Source organism: Plectrocnemia conspersa, unplaced genomic scaffold (assembly GCF_051122295.1).
Source record: "Plectrocnemia conspersa isolate PC_06_02 unplaced genomic scaffold, ASM5112229v1 ptg000012l, whole genome shotgun sequence".
Lineage (NCBI taxonomy): Eukaryota > Metazoa > Arthropoda > Insecta > Trichoptera > Polycentropodidae > Plectrocnemia > Plectrocnemia conspersa.
In genome coordinates this window covers 26,360,203-26,382,457 of record NW_028277176.1, presented here as the reverse complement: position 1 = coordinate 26,382,457, position 22,255 = coordinate 26,360,203, and the positions used below count along the sequence as shown (strand labels likewise).

At 29.5% G+C, this 22,255-nt stretch overlaps 1 protein-coding gene across 1 annotated transcript in view; it reads right to left on the bottom strand.

Annotated features, from left to right (window-relative positions):
- The window catches only part of NaCP60E (Na channel protein 60E), a 301,694-nt gene extending 280,257 nt beyond the window's left edge, over positions 1-21,437 (bottom strand). Inside the window, exons 1-2 of the mRNA XM_088199232.1 lie at positions 21,231-21,437; positions 14,115-15,351 (exon numbers count right to left, since the gene is read on the bottom strand). Of these exons, the coding sequence (XP_088055358.1) occupies positions 14,115-14,759 (645 nt within the window). The 5' untranslated portion in view covers positions 14,760-15,351; positions 21,231-21,437. The remainder of the gene's footprint in view (positions 1-14,114; positions 15,352-21,230) is intronic.
- Between the last annotated feature and the right edge of the window lie 818 nt (positions 21,438-22,255).

The following is a 22,255-nucleotide window of genomic DNA, read 5'->3' as shown; positions in this document are numbered from 1 at the left end:
TTGACCTTGTAATTTAAGCTCATTTTAAATGTAAAAAATATATATTCCTTTTAAAATTTACATTTATTATACAGATATTAAAATACGCAAAAATAAAGAGTTTGTATAAAATAAATTATGCTAACTTTCATATTTTTTTGTACATAATAGGAAAGAAGGCGTTTAGTTTTTAATAACTATTTGGCATTCATAAACAGCTTAATATTTTTTATTATATGTTTAGAAGATTAAATTCCTTACTTACTAAAGTTTGCAATATAGCGATAAATTGTTATTAGCCATCATCCTTTTAAATTTATTTTATTTAAACATTATTCTATATTTATTTTAATATTCCTTTATTTATAAATACTTCGCAAGTCATCAAAGTTTTGTAATGGCTTTTATTGTTTATATAAAGTCATTAAAAAAAATCCACGATAATTATGAATACGTGACGCTTATCGTCGTTATCGATGAGGTCAACGACGCTTTAAATTAATATATTTTTATCTATAGATTCTGATGAAAAATTTACATTTAAAAAATACAATATCTTTTAAGCAAAACAAAAGACATTTTAAAATTATACTGCTACAACTTCAAATTACCATCATAACCAACGATATTTTTATCTGATGCAATAACCGCACGATGCACATTCGCCCTATAATTTCCAAAATATAAACCGTACATTCTCACTACGTGCAACACAACCATTACAAAAATAACCCACTCGTTCATTTCGAGTCCATAAATAAAAATCGAGCTTCCACATGGAAGCCAGTTTCCTTCCGGTCGAGTCAGCGGGAAAGTGGCCTAACGTAAACACCGCCGCAAGAAGAAGAGAAGAGAAGAGAAAAGGGGGTTGTCGGGGGCTCAGCCCCGGGGGCAATTACAACAGGTGATCCGCGGGCCGAGGGCCTACCTCACCGCCGAGGAATAAGGTCACTCCGGTGCGGCCGCAGCCTATCGATCCTTCTGATAAATAAATAAGTGACGCGGCCCTAGCGACGCCCGTACACGTTACGCATCGGGCTGTGTGTAGTGTGCGGTGTGTCGGTGGATAGCTTCCGCATGCTGTGTGTGCTTTCGATCGATTAATTGCTAATGAGCTGTGTGTGTTGGGGGGGCGTTTGTTTGAGGATTATTTGTAGGTCGTGGAGCTAGAGGGTACATGGATTTTAGGATTATTTTTATTATTATTGAAATTAGAAGGAATCAAATAAATTTTCTTTAATTACAAGAAAAATTCCAAATAATAATATTTATTAATTACTTTTAATATTCATTGATAAAATAACAGTTTTGTACAAAATATATTTAAAAATAGATAAACATCTTGTGTGTATCGTGGCTCTTCGTGATAAGCCTTTTTATATGTTTTATTTCCAGCGGCGTTAGCAAAGCAGGTGCAGATTTATTTCGGTTAATTAATGCAGCAAAAATTTTTGCAAAATAATTAAATTATAATAATAATTAAATATATAACTTCTATTTTTATCGCTTTTGCTACATTGTTTATCATGTTATTAATTACTTGCATTTTTATTATTTTTCGCTAAATATATTTATATAATCCAATATTATTATTTTTTTAAAAAAGCCTAGATAAATGACGACACATGTAAAACGTCTGTTTTTCTGCGTTAATTAGCCAAAATAAATCTGCACTTGATTTGCCAAAGTTGCTAGAAATAAAACATAAAATATTGGTTAAATAAGGATAATATTTTTTTAATTGTAGAAATTGCAATTGAAATTGTTGAATGAGCCAATAATGAAACGAGTAATTTGCAAATTACAAATTATTCATCTACAAAGTACATGATTATATAGGTTAATATTATTTGTTAGGAATAAAGTACTTAATTCAATTAAAATTAAGCTTGGCTTGTTATTCTTGTGATAGTTTTCCGGAAATCCAAACCTAAACATCTATGTCTTTGTTAGAAGACACTGAGAATTTCATGAATATCTAAGTAAAAAACACCCTCCAATCTAGTCCACCGCAAACATTATCAAATAAAAATAATTAAACAGAATTACACTAAAAAGGTAAAAAATAGAATTTACCGAAATATTCACAAGTAATATTTTATTGAAATTAAGCAGTATTTACCGGTCAATCGTTTTACCGAAAACCATTAATTCATGCACTAAAGCCTACCTATTTATTTATGGCATTATATATTTTGCTTTAAATTTGATTATAGATGTATGTATATTTACTTACACCAAAAACGGTTTAGTAGTGGTTTTTAGTTGGTATATGTAACTTTTAATAATTAATGCAATTTTTTTATTGGTTCGAATATTTTAAATATTTTGAGAATCATTGTTTTTTTAAATGCTTAGTATATTATTTATCAAAAAATAATGTTTATTACCTAATATGTACATCCTAGCTCGATTTAAATAATTGATCACGATATTCATCCGCAAGATTAGTAAAATCTAATCTGTGATCATTGATCGTAATTATAATTATATATTGATAATTAATTCCAAGCTTCTAGTTACAATAAAAATTGAAAAACACTAAGGTACATATGGGATTCGAGCTCTGGTCTTACAAGTAAATAGGCAGCGACTTATATAATTCATTTATCGTGCTGGTCTTTCAATCTCTTCATTAAAAATATAATATGCCCACAATTTTTGTAAGTCGATTTAATTATATAATGGTAATATTTATCTAAATATTATATAATAAAAATATATTAATTAATACAAAAAATATTTGGTCTGTCTGTTTACAATTATTTTGAGAACAAATTACCTAGATTTATTTATTGTATTATAAATTTCTCATGAAAGGTTTATTACAGCTAGTTTATAAAATCAAAATTTGATAAACGAAAAACAAATTTAAAAAAAATATAGTATAGTAGTTTAATTTATAATTCGTTTTCATTAAACAAATCAACAATTGTCAAAATATTGTATATTATAAATTTGTAGTAGAATATAATTTAATAATAATAATTCTACACATTTTTAAGCTTCTCTAAAATAAATATTAATGTGTTTTATTGATAGACTATAGCGTTAAAATTATATTGTTGTATTTTATAAAATTAAGTATGGTTTTATGAATGCTATGTAGTATCGCAAATGATATAAAATCAAAAAATTTCATTATTACATATGTTTATACAAAAAACATTATAATTACTAATATACGTTCTAATAAATTCATCCAAGTTTCAAAGTATAAATAAAAATTTTTTAATTACACATTTTTTAAAATAAAATACAACGTCTAGTAATTATTGTAAACTAAATATATGTTGAAAAATTTCTATTGATAATTATTATGTGGAGGTTACAGCGGTTGTCAACCAGGTCATTACCGCCCCACTATTTGCTTTTGTCTAGTGTTACAAATGATGTTGTTTTTCATAAATCGAAACATTGCTATATAACCTTGCATGTTTGATTATATATTATATGTATAAATAAATAGATACACTTAAGTAACTATTTTTTACAAACCTTTCCACATTTAAATAAATATTTTTCACTAGCACTAAATTAAGTCGCTGCGACCTTGTTGGGCGGTAAGGATTTTTTTTAATAAGAAGTATACAAAAGTGAGCGAGATATTAATAAAAATGTTGATACACGGTCAAGCAATACATGAGTGAAATCGTCATATAATGGATATTTACTCAATAATTTTCTCACAATATTCACCAAAATTTAAAAAGCCACTATCGCTAATTACCACAACATAAAAACTCCTAAAATCCTTTATTTATAAGCTTTAGATCACACACATAGGATATAATTTTTTAACGTATCACCGAAATATGTACAAGAAGCGGAGTTAAACCAAAATAATATTGATTTTAATTAATACTTCTTTATTAGCTTAATTTTCATCTAAGGTATAAACAATTTAACACTACGATGACTCGCGGACTTTAAGTCAATTCACGACACACGAAGAACCAGAGACCAGAGAAACTCAAAATTCTGACACCTACACCAGCACAAAAAACCAGTGTTTTAAGTCGGTGGCTATTACCTAAAAGGTTTATAATCTAATATACATCATTATGTGTCTTTTATAGTGTCTTAAAAGATCAAAATTAGTGGTTTTTATATAAATATAATTTCAATCCATCATTACAAATTAGGTTTTTATAGATTTTTTTAATCACACATATGAATATCGTGATTAATATTATCTATAAGACTGGGCTTAGTCATGGATGCATGATTAGCTGTAATAATAATTATTGATTAATAAGATATTTTACTGTTTTTCAGACTTTGATATTAGTATGGTGTTTTATTGCTCACTTAATAGTTATTGATTGTGTTGACTTCGTTGTAACGAATTGAGTTAAAACTTTTGCAATAAGCTATATACCAACTGTTTGAATAACTAACACTACTTGGCATACAAAACCCCAAAATTTACAATAATAATAAAAAAAATTAAATATTCTGTGCCAATTAGGGATTCCAATCCCGGGCCAAAATTTTGATCCCGGGATTTCGGTATTGCAATTAGTCGATCCCGGGATCCCGGGACCAGTCCCGGGATAATTTGCATGCTATTTTATCGACAAAAATAATTTAAAATGAATAATACAATATATTTTTACATCTGTTTTTTATAACGTACAATGTATAAAGTACGTATAATTTTAGTCTTGGACTTAAAATAGAAAATAATATAATAAAAATAAAAAAGGGAAGGTCTTATATATTTATTTGAGAAGAAAAAAATGAACTTTTGACAATGTATGCACATACCTATGTACATTCATAGACACAATTAATTGAAAACATTATTTTGAATAAAACTCACGAAGTCACATCAAAGCATCAAGTATTTTATCATTTAGCCTTGATCTGATTTTGGTTTCTAAGCAGCCTGCTGCTGAAAAAGCACGTTCAGACTCACAGCCTCAAAGATTCACAGATGACACGTGCATCTCGCGCAAGTTTGTACACGAAATATAACGATGTTGTCAATAATAATTCGATTGTGCTTGATAAATCAACCAATCCGAAAAATTCGGGATTATGTTTTATAATCCCGGGACTCATCGGGTATTGAAAATCGTTCGGGATCCCGGGATCCCGGGGTTCGGGATCCCGGGATTGGAATCCCTAGTGCCAATAGTAATGTGAATGGATATTTAACCTTTACATTTTTTCAATGAATACCTATATGTACATAGACATACCTACGTGTATTTGCTCAATTAAACCAGTTCTTTTAAAACATCAATCGACTATTAACCACAGTAATTATTGCATTCTGATTAAACTGCTGTATTACTCTCGAGCATTTATAAACCGGTGTAAATAGGATGTTACATAATTATTTAATAGTTCATTTTGCTTCAACCACTATTTTTATTTCATACGTGCACGTAACGTGATACTATTTTAAATTTTGCACATGCTAAGCACCGTAAGCAATTTTCGCAAATAAGACACGTTTACGAGTCGGCACGTGTGTGGGTCTCTCGATTCGACCGTAGATTTGCGGTTCTCGGGCAGATGGAAAGGGAGAAATTATGTAGGTGTGAGAAAGAAAACAAGCAAGAAAATAATAAGGGTAAGGGATTTTGGGGTGGTTGCGCTCATTTGTCCACAAAAGGCTGACCAGAAGGCTTTCTTTGCCCACCTTACAAAATATCCAACGAATTTGCTAGGCAAATTGGTTTATGGTCACAAGGTAGAATCACTAATTTTTCAACATTTTTTAGGAATAAAAAAATAAAGTAGAATGAGATACCCTGCGGTACTCCAATTTTTTTTTTAATGAATTCATGATTTTGTAACAAACAAAACTTATCATGATGAATAATCGGGTATCGATTTTAATTACGCACACTTAAATATTAATTATATTTATAACATGATGATAATAATATAATCCTTCCTGTGTGTGCTTTTCCATCTGAAAATTACTTATGAAAAAATGATTTCTCATTTAATCCCCGATATATTACGGTTAAAATGTCACTTCAACCCCAACTCAAACGCTACTTTTAAATTCACCCTAATGGATATTTAATATCGTTGAAACGAAAACATTTTGTTAGAGTTCAGCGGCGAGGCTTTTCGCGGTCTTTCAAAAAAAAATTGGATTACAGAGTCTCACTGTATATTCTGATTTTCGCCGGGAACATATTTTTTCTATATGCAACGTTCGTACAAAATCTCAACGAAAGGATTAGTGCGAAGGGAGAAACAATTAATAGTAAAGGTTGGCGCAAGAAAAACCGCTCATTAATCACAATAAAACAATAGCGAGCTTTTCTCTCTCAACTGGTGTCTAGAAAAAAATACGAGTGATATTTTAAAACAAGGTACTATTTCTCTCTGGTTAATAAAAAAAATGCATTTTTATCTCTTAAAAGTTATTAAAAAATAATAAATGCATAACAGCCACTACAATTATTTTTATTGAATTAATTTTAAAAGTAAAACAATATTATTGATATTAAATAAATATCTTTTACTTGTATTAAAACTACTGAAAGTATAACTCACAAACGCGAGCGATTGAATTTTGTATAACGGTCGGGAGCGGGGCTCAGGGAGAGTGATTAAAAATAAGTTTCACCACAAGCAGTTTGATAAATAGTCTCACTCCAACACATTGTAAGTTTCATTGGCGTTTATCTTATTTTTGTATATGTTTTTAAAGTTTAGAGGCTAATATGACATACATTGTATTTATCTTAAAAAGTTTATAGTTATGTCTTTATTTAATTTATAATTTGATAATCATAATCTATTTGAAACAATAAACTAGTTTATTGCTATTTGAAATTTAATTTACGATTTACCTCAATCACAATGACTTTGACGTATACTTAATTATCTAAATTACATTAACACAGCTTACTGACTAATACGAAAATGTGTAAACCGAATAAATAATTTATTACAGTACTTGCTCATAACTTTCAGACATTTTTTGTGTACTAATTATTATTTTAAAAATCAATAATATTTAAAAAAAAATTAAACCAACGTAAAAATTAGTTGTAATCCAATCTAATTAATCTCATGCTTATTATAATTTATTTATAGTAATTTATTACTATGAAAAATATGTAGCAATTATTTAAAGGATCTATTCAATTGCAAATTAATTTTGAAAATACATTTTCTTTACGAGCAACTTATCAAATTTTTCTGAAAATAAATTTGATAAAAAAAAGCGGATTCATTCACGAATTAATTCTCGGATTCACTACTTTAAGACATCAACAATCAAGATACACAATAATCTTGAAATTCAAAAATGAGAAAAAATGTGAATGTTTTAAATATTTTACTTACAATTGGATGAGTATTGTACAATTGCAAGTTTTTATTATAATGATCTTTGCAAATTTTACTGTTAAAGAAGAACTATTGGGAACGATTTTATTGCTTTAGAGAACTAAAAGTATCAATATTTTTTACCAAATTCAAGAAATACGTAACCAAGATACAGCTACCATCATTAACACTTGTCTCAATCAAAGACTTGCTAATGGATTTATTGTTCTATATCAGTATGATTTTTCAGATATTTTGAGCTAAAACTGCATTATTCATTAATTACTTTTATATGACAAGAGACTTAACACAAACAGCGTGCAAAAAAAAATGAATCATATTTCATATGGAACTAAAAACGTATTATAGTTTGAATAAATTTATATTTTTTTTTTCAAATATTTAAAGGTCCACACAAATTAATGAAAAATATTAAAAAGGATTAGATACCATATTCAGAACCATAAATAAAAAAACATTGAAATTAATTATTAAATTTAAAAACTATTTTTAAAGAAAGAAACTTAAAAAGACAAATTGCATTATTACTAATAAATTTTTATTTATATTTTATTGCACCCCATTTAGCCTTCAACCCTGCTAAAACACGCGACGTCATAGAATTAATCAAGGATTTAATAAATTTATTGTTATTTCATTCGTACCACATTTTTTAATTTATTTTAGTTTTCATACACTAGATGGTTTGTGCACTCTAAATTTTCTTCTATAATATTTTCCAAAGATTTTTAATAGGGTTCAAATCTGGGCTGTTTTAAGACCAGTCCAACGATTTAATTCTGCATTTTTTCTTAAAATAAAGTTTTATTTAATGAAAGATTTCAGATTAATTTCATAATTTTCAGATTTCAGATTAGAAAGAAAAAATATAGTCGATCGCAATCCTGAACAAATTGGCCATCCTGTATATATATATACGTATACATATATTAAATTTTGCATCACATTTAAAACTAGTGTATTAATGTATAATATATAAGAAACGCACAAAATCAACACTAACTGTTTTAGAAATCAATGAAATACATATTTGATATAATATATTTTTAAGAACAAATCATCCCTTTTTCTAAGAAAAAAATTTTTGTCATAATTCGCTAGCAATTCAAAAATCATGTTGGCAAGTGATTGGCATAGATCATCAATATGCTTTTCACGTTTCGCACTAGTCTTGACTAATTCGAACGTTTGCCTTTGATCTACATCGACTAAACCGGTTTCAATTAGTCCCACGAGCGAAGAGTTGTGCCTTAGCAATTACAAGGCCTGCCCGATCTGCAGTGGATATTAGACAGTGGATTTCAAATGTCAAACCGCAAGGACGGGTATCAAAATGTTTACACCTGGGTATACGTACCTAAGGCAAGTCGAGGGCGAACAATGCCACGTCTAAACGAATGCCTCTGTTTAATACAAAAGCCGGTGAATTATTCAGTACAATCCCGACTTAAAGCCTCTCGATGCTGATGTATGCTCTTCTCACTCTGGGGCGTTTCTGGGGCGAGAGCGGATCAAAGGAGCAAGTGTCAGGGATGTTCTTCGGTATTGAATAATAGAGTTGCCTTTGCGGATGGCGCACCATTGGGGATACGCTCCGGGGTCATGTGCAACAATTTTATGGATTATCTACATACGTGTGGAATACAAATATGAGAATATAAGAAAGGCAGCATATTGAACAGTCGATGTGGGTAAAGGGTCCGTAACTTAAAACTAATCATCGTTTTGAGGTCGTATTCGAAACAAGATATGCTGCTCACTAAGCGATTACAAAGGCACAGTGCTGTCGACCTTCTCGATTAAATATAATAGCGGATAACAAATCCCAGCATCTTATAAGCTTTAGTCCTTATATTTCCTAATTGCTGATGAAATCCGTAATCAACTTGAAATTGAACACGAAATTGGTTTTTTGACCTAAAGTAAGTCATAAAACGACTTTTCTTAATGCTGATAATTTTAAATGTCTTTTAAATATTATCATCAATAATATAAAAACATTAACTAAAGGGCCCAGATTACTGATTAATTCAGATGATTTTGTAATGATATGTACAGGGTAAAATATTACCGATATTATAAAAACACGTTGATTTGAAAATATACAATATATATTTGTATTTATTTTCTCGGTATCTACCGATAATTTTTTAATTAACCAAATAGTACAAAAAATCAATTAATTACATGTAAAATATTTTTTAATTAAAATATAATTATTTTAATTATTTTCATAATCGATAGACTTAGTGAATCAAAGTGCTTACATACTTTTTAATCAGTCATTCAAATTACTAGAATAGAGATCATCTGCGATTGAGTTAATTCAGCTAAATTTCTGGAACATTTTATTGTGTATACAATAACTAATAATAATTGGAACGGATTTAATATACATTTAGATCGGATCAATATCGGCGTTTTTGTGTGTGTGGATTTACAAATAAATTAAATAACATGAAATAAAATCTTTGCGTCTTGAAACAACAAATACAAAAACGTAACACGAACTTTATTAAAATTTGTAACCCACACCTGTTTTTGAGATTAGCGTTATACGATAATAAGAAGTGTGCCTTTCCAACATTTTGTTTTGTTCAACGAACGAATTCTGCGTATTTCAGTCATAGTAGATACCACCAATAAACATTCTATTTGCAATTTTTTTTTTAGTAGGCGTAAAAGCATTTTTTTGGTAAGAAGAAACGTCTCACTGTCTCACATTTCGAAACAAAATAAAGGCACATAAAGAACCATGAATTTTGGAGTGGTACTAGTCACTCGGGTATATTGAGAGAAAAACTCAAGTATTCAAATTGTTGTATTATAAAAAAAATCATTCGAGATGGCGTAAACGAAAATATTACAATTATTCGATCAATTATTTGAATATTCATATGCGTCCTCGAATATGGCTCCATTGTCTGGAATCTCAGTAAATCAGGAAATAAAATATAAAAAAAATAGTTTTTCGCTTTCAAACAAGTGAAAATTCTCTTAAGGCTGATAATTTCTTTGTTTTGAAAATAAGTACTTGAAGGCATAGATTATATCCTCGAAAATCACTCGACAACACATAAATTTAATAGTTTCACGAAGCACATATGCGCTATGTTAGATATAGAAAAAGCGTTCGACACAGTATGGCATGACGGTTTGATTCATAAACAACAAAAACAAAACCCCTAATACGTTCGTATCTGAGAAGTAAAAGCTATGTTGTTTTACTTAACAACAAACTCTCGATTACGCGTAAATTCAGCTGGAATTCTTCAGGGAAGTTTGCTCTGGCCGTACGAACGATATTCCAAAAATAAAAAATACGCGTTTTTTTTATGTACGCTGATGATACAGTTCATTTAATTAGTTCTCACGGTATTAAATCAATCGCGAATAAATTAAAAACACTTTTAAAATTCTAAATAAATATTTTGAGAAATGAAAAATTAAAATCAACCGAAATAAATCAGAAGCAATTATTTTCACAAAACGTCGGAATACTCTGTCTGAAAAAAAAAAACCACCTCTCCTAAATGAAAAGTGAAATAACGTAAAATAAAAAACAAGCTTTAAATAGTGGCTTACATCTGGATTCCAAACTTAAATATAATAAACATATTGCAAAGAGCTTGCCGCCATTGTGGTCCTTAAAGCGATATTTAATAAAAATAAGAGCGATTTTCAAAATTATAAGTCATTCAAAGCAAAGCTAGTATAAAAATAATATATAACACACTATAAAAACTGCACATAACATTAAAAAATCATGCCAGAAAGTATTATAAAAATATCTCGCAAAACTACACTAGCCCACTAATCTCGTGTATCAGTGACTATGATAAAAACAACCTTAAATTTAAATAAAAGCACAAAATGCTAAAGCCCATTGCTCTAGAGACTTAAACAACATATCAATAGTTATAGTACAAAAGCTAGTAATAATGTAATAATAGTGTAAATTTACTAGTAATTTTATAAAAAAAACGATAAAGAAATTTAACGTATCCGGGTAATAATGTCGTAACATGACACACATTTATCATCCGTGGTCGTTTTATCTCTGTCGTTTGTTTTTGTCCCGAAACGCAAATTCAACATTAACGCTGTGAAATTTGGTAGTTAGCGGACCGGAGTAAAAACTTTAATCCTACCCTAATATCACAACACATTACACGATTATACGTCCAAACCTACGCATATAAACACACATATATGTAATAATACCCCTTTTACACTAATCAGACATCACGGCTTAAAAAATCTTACAGCAAAAATAAATTCAAAATAAACTACTAGCTCAAGGATAATTTTATATGTAGATTTTATTTATTTATAAAATTTTATATATATTGTTTAAATTTCTAGTCACGTTATTTTGAATGTGACAATCAATTTAATACAAAAGATAAACTCAAAGATAATTCGGTTGAAGATAAGGTTGTTTTTATATTATATAGTACAGTATAGGTTGATCGTTTGTTGGTAACCCTCGTCATTCCAACCAACATCTAAGACGTCAACGTAAAGGATTAAGCTAGATTACAACTGATTTAATATACATTAAACGCTCTAGCCTGCTAAGCGACAATATTCCTACAATCTTCAAAATACATATGAACTTTGCTAAAATGTCTATCGTGAAACACGAGCTCAATAACCAATTTAGCGTGACGGGAAATTAATGAAAATCTGCCACTCACGTGCACCAGTGAAATTTCGCGGTTACCGTCAAAGTGTGGATCAGAGTCATTTATCACATCATTAAATATAGTAGTCACGAATAAGAGTGTAAGATATAATTTCTGAATTATGTGCAATAACATCAATATTGCATACAGAAGATCGTAGCTTAATCTTCATATTTTATTTACATAATATAACTAGATTTCAAATTATTATTTATTATTCTAAATGTATTAGTTATATGGGTACTGTATATATAGGTACTGTTTAAATTTGCCAAAAAATAAGTTTATTAAAAAGTATAATGCCCCTGGAAATTTCCTTTATAAATTTTTCCTATTCTTATATTTACTGATTTTTAAAAATATATTAACGAAATTCTTTGGTAGTAATTTATATTTAATTATAATGACAAGATCGCCCGCAATCGTTGTAATGAAATTACTTACTAAAATTTCTGTCCTTAGGATATTCTAATAAATGACATTTTTCTCTCGTTTGCGTTATATAATACAAACGGTATAGCTTATTTGAGCGTTTTTCTATTAAACAATATAACAGTTTCATAAAGTCAAAATGTGGTTCAAACAGATATCAATCATTCTTGGATTCAGACGATAACAACCAAAAAGCCGACCGGCTCTAAATTTAAAAAATTAAGTAAATTCGAGACTTTCTGCAAGTGTTACTATCATATAACAAAGGACAGCGTGTGAAATGCAATATTGCCACCTACATGTTCAAAATATTTAACGGTCATTCCAAATCTGTTCAATCGGTCACATCGTTATAATTTGTCATGGCAGCAAAGAGTGGAAGAGCACTAAGCTTCCCTCAGGCGGTTCATGTGCATAAAAATAGATATACAGCTTTCAACTAAATAACGTTCGAAAATTACTCCTGAGGATATCTCGCGGCTTTCTAACTTTGACAAACTGAAATCGTATAAGCTCGAACTAAGTAGAGTTGCCGACTATCTCAAAACAGAGAAATTCGAGAAATTAACGTCAATCTTGGTTCAGCTCAACGTCCAAATTCTAGAGTTCAACCCGCCTTAGAGACAACTGGATCTTTCGAACGTTGATACAAATTTTATATTATGTATAAACACAAAAAAATCTACAATAATATTATATAGCCCCATTTTAATTATTGTATAACAATATTATATATGCCTAATTAAATTACGAAATAGGGCAATGAGAGTAGTTTTAAACAAAAATAGATTTATTTGTTGTAGAAGTATGATTGATAGAATAGAATAGATAAATGTTTTAGTATTTATATATATAAGTTTGAAAATAATTATTAAGTATTAAATAAGAAATAAAAATGTACATAGATTTAATACTAGAAATAGAGACAATTTAGTGATAGTTAGGTATAAGAAAATAAGTATGGCCAGGGGAATAATGTAAGAAGGTGTGAATTTATATAATTATATTTCTAGGACAATCCGTAAAAATAAAAATGTAGCGGCTTTCCTCAATAGAATAAAGAAACACCTTCGTGTATTAAGAAATAAATTATAATATCTGTTTATGTTTATATTAAGTTGTATTTATATATGCTTTGCTAAATAAATAATAAGAGAACTTTACGTCAACATTACTCAAATTGTTGCACAAATATCAATATTCCAATCTTGTATGAAAATAAAAACCTCTGACAGAAGCAAAAACAACTAACGATACAGCTGAAAACAACTGCTATGTATGCATATTAATCGAGATATTATTATATAATACAATAAATAAATAAGAGACTTGTTATATAAATGCTTCTATACACAAATAAGTTTGATGGAATAAGAAGATATATAAATACTGCGATTATATCAAAATGTCACTCGATCGATTGAGGCACCTAATCGTTAGAGGGTACTGGTAGATAAGGATAAATCTCCTGTTTTCGAACTGTCTCAATCTACTATATAGTCTTTATATAATACTCGCATTTATACGATCGATAAATGTTTGTGCGTGCTGCCTATTATCGTTGAACTACGATGATGGGGAATATTATTATTAGATTGGCAAGGAATCTAGCTAAGCGTTGATTTTGGGTTACGAAACACGGCAAATAAGATACAATTTAGTAGTATAAAGGTTTGAATTGAGACTCACCTCATCGTATATGAAGTTGTCTATCTCCTCCAGAGGTCTTCCGTACAGCTTTGGCGGAAAAGGCTCGTACTTGAAAGGCAGCCTTGCTCCATCCTCCACACTCAATTTTCTTCTGGGTTGAAAGCCGTACTCCTTGACCAGTTGTACAGTCTTGGATTCGAGCCTCTCAAGCGACTCTCTAGTGAACGGCTTAACAGTCGCTTTGCCCGATGTTCTTGATCCATCACTAGGAGTTTTGATGGAAGTGATCGAAGGCGGGGTCTTAGCCGATCCTGGAGTGTTAGCTTTAGCCTCGATTGGAGTCTTGACCTTTCCATTGCTACCGGGTGTCTGTTGTTTCTTAGGCGGATCTACAAAAGTGACGCCCTCTAACGGTATTCTAAGTTCTTTTCTCTTGGGCGAGTTTCTTTTGTATTGGAGAACTGGACTCAAAGAAGGGTTGGTTCTTTCTAGGGTTCTGACTATCTCGACCAGCAAGCTCGAATCTTCTATGTCGCTAGCTGGCGACAGGATCTCGGACGGCTCTTTGGCGGACTGTTCCGAGATATGCAAGGATTGATCTTCATCTCCAGCGCTTCGTATGGACGAGTCCTCGGCAATGTCGGGACTGGTCACTCTACCGGTTACTTCAGGCGGCGTTGGCATCGCGCAACGACTTGAATTAAAATTATTGCTTTTTTGTTATAGTCTATTTTATAGCGCCACTTGATGTTCACGCCATTTGTTCCCAAAGTTCCCAACGCGGGTTGGGAACCGTTTTATACACATGACAACGCAATTGTGTCGCGGACGCGGCACCGACACACATCGCCCTCCGCGTCTAGGGGTTCAAGGGTTAATTTGTTGATATATACAACGTAGGTATCCATTTTCTAAGAAGCTGCTACACGCTGAACTTTGACCTTAGCCACTGGTTGCCCGGGACGCTCGCTCTCCACGCCTCCCGGATAACACCTCTTTTCTTCGACGACGACTTCACGGTATCACTTAATTAGTTAAATCTTGGATGATCGTACTATATATATATACATACATACATATACATATATAATAAAATCAATAAATCTAGTATTCACAAGTCACTACACTGTCAATGTTGATCATCTTATTGCCGTCGACATTTCTTAAAGATTCTTTTGGTATTTGAAGAATATATTTTTCATTACTTTCAATGCTCTAGCCATTGGGTTTTTATTGCGTGTGAACTGTGATTGTGCCAGTGATTGTTGTCCTAAATCTATAACAATAAAAATAAAACATGAACGTTATGAATATTATCTCGTTTTGGCAATAGGTGAAATTTATTCGCGCGGAGGTCGTAAAAAGCGGCGGTTAAAATTAAACCGGATTATGTAGGAATCGCCAGCCGGAAACGGATATATCTACTAGGCTTTGTCCGGATAAAATGCGTATACCCGTCTTCGGTCGCTTCTGCCTTATTTATATTTTATAACTCGATTACTTTCCAGATTAAAATTTCGGATCTTTGGAGTAAGCTGTGCTTGTTCAAAATTATATATTATATAATTATTATACTAGCTTATACGGAAAATTATAACATTCTTTAAGTTTAATTAGTATCCTACAATGACAATGTAATATAATATAATATTTAAATATTCGCAACACACAGATAAATTATTAATTTAATTAAACGTCCCAAGAATATGTATATATACCTGTTTATTTGTAATGCTATTTCGAGTCTATATTTATCTTACATAAAATCAGAAAAAAATTTGAAAGGCGAATGTCTCTTGTTGGTGTATGTAGATGTGATTCTAGAAGATCTTACTTTCTTAAAAAGCAATTTAGGAACCACCTTTACTAATTTGTCATGTAAAAAATACGAAACAATTGGTTACTATCTAAACAAATGGAAAACGTTTCGTAACAAAAGAATGTAAATAATATTCAATGACCCAAGTAGAATTAATTTGAATATAACAAACACTACAACTTCTCGAAAAACCGCATTAACTCTAGGGAGATCAGACGATGCTCCTGTGAGTTAATACAGCTGTGTCAGGGGTAACCAAGGTACAAACAGAGGCTTTAAACACATCTTTATAAAATAGTATTAAACTCATACACACCTTTCTATCTAGTAATTTATTAAGATCAAATTAAAAAATATTTTTATTTATTATATTTGACATAGGTAATAAACAAACATTTTTCGTATTAATTTATACTACATGATTATTTTGAATATTAATTGAAAGTAATTAGTTAGAAAAAAATTAAAAATATATTTTTATTTATTTTAAATATAGTTCATAATGCAAAATAAATTACTACATATATTAAATCATTATCCTCAATAATTTGCCTGTAAAATATATGTGTTAAACTTTGCTATTTATCTCTAACCTAATGGTAATACCTAACAAAATATTGTTTATACTACACTTATATTTTAATCAAAAACTATATATTTAACACTTAAAATTGTTCTTATATATCAGTAAACAATATTCGATTTCATACTTATCGTAAAATGTGATATATTGTGAATTTATAAAGATTTATCTCGTGCGAGCTTTATTCGATACACGTTCGTATCATTTTGTTTTGAATCTCGACTTGGATTTGCCTAAGTTCAAAAAAATGGATAAAGTTTGCGGTCATATAACTTTTTCAAATAAAGGGTTAAGTTTATGCTATGAAGACAGATACTTTTATATTGTATGTATTAAAAAAGTTAGGCAATATTCGAATTAAAAACTTCAGATTTATGAAATTTGATTTATACAATAAATTCAGGATTTCAGTTTAATTTAGTTTTCAATTAGACTGAATTTACAGATGAATAAATCAAAATACAGGCGACAGAGTTAATTAATAAAGTTTTAAAATCATTATGAAAAACATAATATGAGTATAGGTAATAATTACTGAATTAATATATATTGAGAGATTGTATAAAAAAATGTATAATACATATATATATACTATATAACTATTTAGAAAAAGTACTTATATCTTAATATTTTTATCTATTCTTTTAACAGAGAAATATTTTTAAAAAAACAATAAAAAATTCTGAGAGCCTTTATCTATAATTATGTTAAAAATAAAAATTAAAGGAAAGCACTCGATCAGAAAAAAAGTATCTGTCATGGTTTAGGAACATCAGTAAACGGATCGATCAAAGCTTTCTTATGATAAAGCCCAGCACTGTAAATTTATTTTTAAAAAAATATCTAAATATATAAAAAAAATACTATAATTTTCCGTAAAAATCGAATTTTAATAAAAATAAATAATAGGCAGAACACTTTTAAAAACATTAATCATATCGACCGCTAAAGCCTTCAAAATATATCCATATAACACAACACACAAAGGCCAAGAACACAACAACCGCACAAAGCTATTGATTTTAAATCAATACCGAAGAACGCGGTTGTTTTTCACGTAGTGTGGTTAAAACGGAAATTTAACCCTTTGCGCACGCACGGCCGCTGCGGCAATAATTTTTGCGCCGGCTCAATTAATTCGTTTTCATTAACCGATCCGCCTCTAACGACGTTTATTAACGGCGTTATCAGTCTGCGAGCGACCCTCCTAATTTCATCAGTACTATATTAAAATATCAGTCCATAAATTCGTGCGCAATTACAGCATAAGTTTGTTTGTAAATACGCATTTCGTAGAATCACGTGTTCTTATATTATATAATGTATATTTACATAATCAGATTATCTTCGAAAATCGTAAAGATTAAATGTTCATAAAAATTTAATTTTAAAAGAGGGAATGTTTGAACATTTACTATTCCAACCAAACTTTGCCGTTATTGAAACGTGGTTCAATCACTTGCCGTTTATTTAAATATGTTTGATTGACTTTAAAGTTTAAACTTCACTTAGATTTTATATTGCATTAAGGATGCAACGTAGTGAACATTTATTTTAATTTTTATGTTTTAGAAATATCCAGCTGCGACATTTATAATATTTCTATTAAATAAGCAATGGAGTAAAAATAATTTATTATAAGAGCATTTAATAATTAGATCAAACGCAGTCAGAAAAATGATTGCGATTAATCAGCTGAGATGACAGCCTAAATTTATTGAAAGACAAAGTTTAGACCTAGACCTTGTATGATATCATATCAATAAGTCTTTGGACCACTTTTTGCAAAGCAAACTATTCACACGATAACGCCATTTGCGATTTAATCGTTATTCGCTCTTAAGGCTTTTTTATCACATCTAAAAATCTAGTCGTTAAAATATGTATTCATTTATGTTAAGCTATTTTAACGCAATCAGAAGATTAATACAGAAATAAACTGTTAATATTAATGTCAATAATCATTTACCAAAAAAATAAACCTTGTTTCAAAATTTATAGACCGGCCTAATATTCTATAAGGGCTAGGCCGCATATTGATTGCAGCATCCGCAATGTATCAAGTAGGCGTCGAATAAAAGGTGTTATTTTTGCCCAACGATTTGCCATAAATTATTCATGCCGTCCATTATAGTGTTTTAAGGCGAAGTTTACAAATTGTTTTCGATCCTTGGTTCGAATTTCGGCGGAAGTTTTGGAAAGCCTTCGGCGTGACCGCAAAGTTTGCGCCCCCGAATCGGTCAATTTGCCGGTTAAATATTTAAACCGTTAATATTATCGATTATAGCGATATGTGTACGTAAGTTTGCTTAGGTAACTGTGACGTTGGTTTTGGTGTAATATATAATTAAGCGATCGTATAAAATGTTAAAAATAGATTATGTCAGTAAGACGACCTTTTCGGTAGATAAAAATAGTGCACTAAGCCGACAATATGAAAAATTAATAAATTCACCGAAACAGTTAGCTCGTCATATATAATTATGAACCATAAAATATTCGTGTGACTATAACGCTTTTTACACGAAACTAAAACAGAAATTTGTAGATAGAAACATACAAAAATGTTATATAGAACCTTAATATGATTTTTTATTACATTTTTAAAAAAGGTTAATGTCTTTCATTTTTTACATCTACTTATGGTTTTAATCTTAATAAAAGAAGCAATGCTAAATTAATTAGCTTTAGTTGTGTTGTGTTTCATACATGTATATAATTAACATATGTAGTATATGTAAAATGAAATATTTTATTTTTAATAAAAAAATAATATTTTGCATAGTTAAATATGATCAAAAATATATATTTTTTCAAAACAGTTATATAATATAAATACTAATGAGAAAGTTATATTAATAAAGACACACAATTCAAAAATATTTGAAGTAAATATGAAACATTTATATAAATATTTTTTTTATTAAAAAGTTAAGTTTTCAATAGTATAACTTTTTTTTATTAATGTTGATTTTAGAAGATAGTTAAAAGTATTTGCATATTAAGATACATATATAAATATTATATAAAATACATAGCAAAACAATTTCAATAAAGACTTATTAAATTGTTATTTAAATATAAAATATAAATAATTTTAATAAATATTTTAGTAAAAATTAAAATTTCACATTTTTTTATTTATGTTTATTTTACAAGATTGAAGTTTTTTATTTATACTTTATTTGCATATTTGAATATTTACTTACTTCAAAAAATAATACAAATAAATACGTAATAAATAGTTATTTGAAGATAAAATATAATTAATTTAAATAAATATTATATTAAATTTCAAATTAAATATTATAAACCATTTTTATTTTCATATTTTTAATATATTTTCATATATGTATATATTTATCAATAATGGAGAATACACTGATCTGAATTTTATAAAAAGTATATAAATAAGTATTATTCTTTTTTTAATTCAAATAAATTTTTACAATATTTTATTGCTATCTTTATATTTTTATACTATTAAATAAATTTTTAAGATAATATATTATTATAATTTAATTTTACGTATTCACATTTTTCATGTCGTAATATAATAATAAAGCACATATTATAAATGCAGCAATAAAAGAGCTTTTAACATAGCATAATTCATTTAAAAAATATTTTTTGATTAAATATGTTATTATTCTTTAATTTAAAAAAATATTATTTAACTTTGCGGATAGCTATGCAGTTCCACCCCCCCCCCCTCCTTCACTTTCCCTCTTCTATCGTCTTAAAAAGTGTGATTTTATTATGAATATTATTTTTTTGATTTATTAGTTATTCAATTTTATCTGATTAAAAAATAATATTTGTTTTGTGTATTTGCATATTTTAATGTTATAAAATAATAAATTACACAAAAACATTATTATAATTTAATTTCTTTAAAAACAGTGTCTTGTTAAATTAGATAAGCAATAATAAAGCTTTTTGTAAATAAATAAAAATGTATCTACATTTTAATCAATCATCATTCTAGAAGCATCTATACTTTTCTTTCTCCACCCCTCCCCCTTTTTTCTTCGTCTATACCTGCCCCCTAAAAAATCTTTTTATTTGTGAACTTAATGTTATTGCTATAATTATTCTTTTAATTCTTCAAATAAGTTTTTTTTTGTTTGAATTAAGGCAAATATGTCGCAATTGAAAATAAAAGACACATCGACACCATTGAGTAATAAAAATTTGGTTTCAAATTTAAAAAATCTATAAATAAAAAATATAATGAAATTTCATGCTATTACTTTTTTTTTATTAAAATAGCAAGAATATATTTCTGTCCATTGTAATTTATTTCCAAGAAGCATATAAAGAATGTGGTATTTTTTACTCATACTAATACAAAAATTAATTATTTTACGTTGTTTTTCCTCTTTTTTAAAACTACACGATCCATTATATCTTTGGGTTACCATTTTTTTAAGAATATATCAATACAATCAACGTAAAAATAATGAAAAAACTTAAATCTTCTAGAAAATGTATTATATCAGACTATCGCCTTTCGCCACTAAGTTCAAAAACTATCAATGTTTTGTAACAAAGAAAAATACGACATTAACAATTCAATTAAAAATGGCAGAATCATCAAATTGGGTCATCATCAACCCCGCAGACCGAAAACGCCAACGTCAATCGAATCGCAAAATCCCGCCGGTGCGCGCCACCGTGCGCAACTGTAGCAATATTTGTATGTGTGTATATATGTGTGTATTTGTATGTATGCGTGTACCGGCGCCGGTACCTGTTAGTGCGCGCGTCGTTGTGCGTCGCGCCACGTGCGCACGTGGCGCTGCGGGCGGCCGCTCGCGGCAACGCGGGCTGAGGACTGGGGCACGGTACCCACCACCGCGCAAGACTCGGCCTTCAGGGGTAGAGAACCTTCAAAGGCGACAACCCTTTCGCTCGATCCAGGGCCAGCTCTTCACGCCCTGATGCAGGATGGTCCATCCTTGAAATTTCCAAAGGAGCAACGTCAATATAGAGTAGAACTAGTATTTAACTAATAATGTACTCGTACAAATACAAGTTAGCCTATAAAACAATCAGATACAATACTATCTGATCAACTGGTCCATAAAATTACAAAAGCATCCATTTACTTTGAACCGAGTCTGTTGTGTTTACACTAAAATGTGTTTACGCATTGAGAGAAAACACGGTCCAGATGGCTACATCGGCGATCGTTAACCAAGAGTTCGTAGAACATTGGTAATATTCACAGAGTCGAAACTATGGTTTTGCGCGCTTCCCTATAAAGGTTGATCCAATTTGAGTTTCCTATGTTGGCAGCACTGTAAATCAGACAGCTGTTAATAATCACTCATGTTCAAAGTGACATGTCAAATGTATCGCTTAACCACCGCTCAAAATATTTCAATTATTTTACAGAAATAACAGTTTCGTACGAACTGTGAATCGAAATTTTCGGGAAAATTACCAGAATATTTTAATAAGTATTTAATAAGAAATAAATTAGTTCATAGATTTAATACTAGAAATAGAAACATAGTTAGGTATAAGAAAACGAGTTAGGGATTTATGTACGGAGGTGTGAATTTGTTTAATAATATTCCTAGGACCATCCGCAAAAATAAAAATGTAGTGGGTTTCCTAAATGGAATAAAGAAACACCTTTGTGCATTAAAAAATAAATTATATTATTACAGTATTTTTAATTTATCTGTTTAGATTAAAAATTTTAAGTGTATAAACAATGAACTATATTAGCTAAAAAATGAATTGTGGCAAGGCGGCATCATTGTGCCT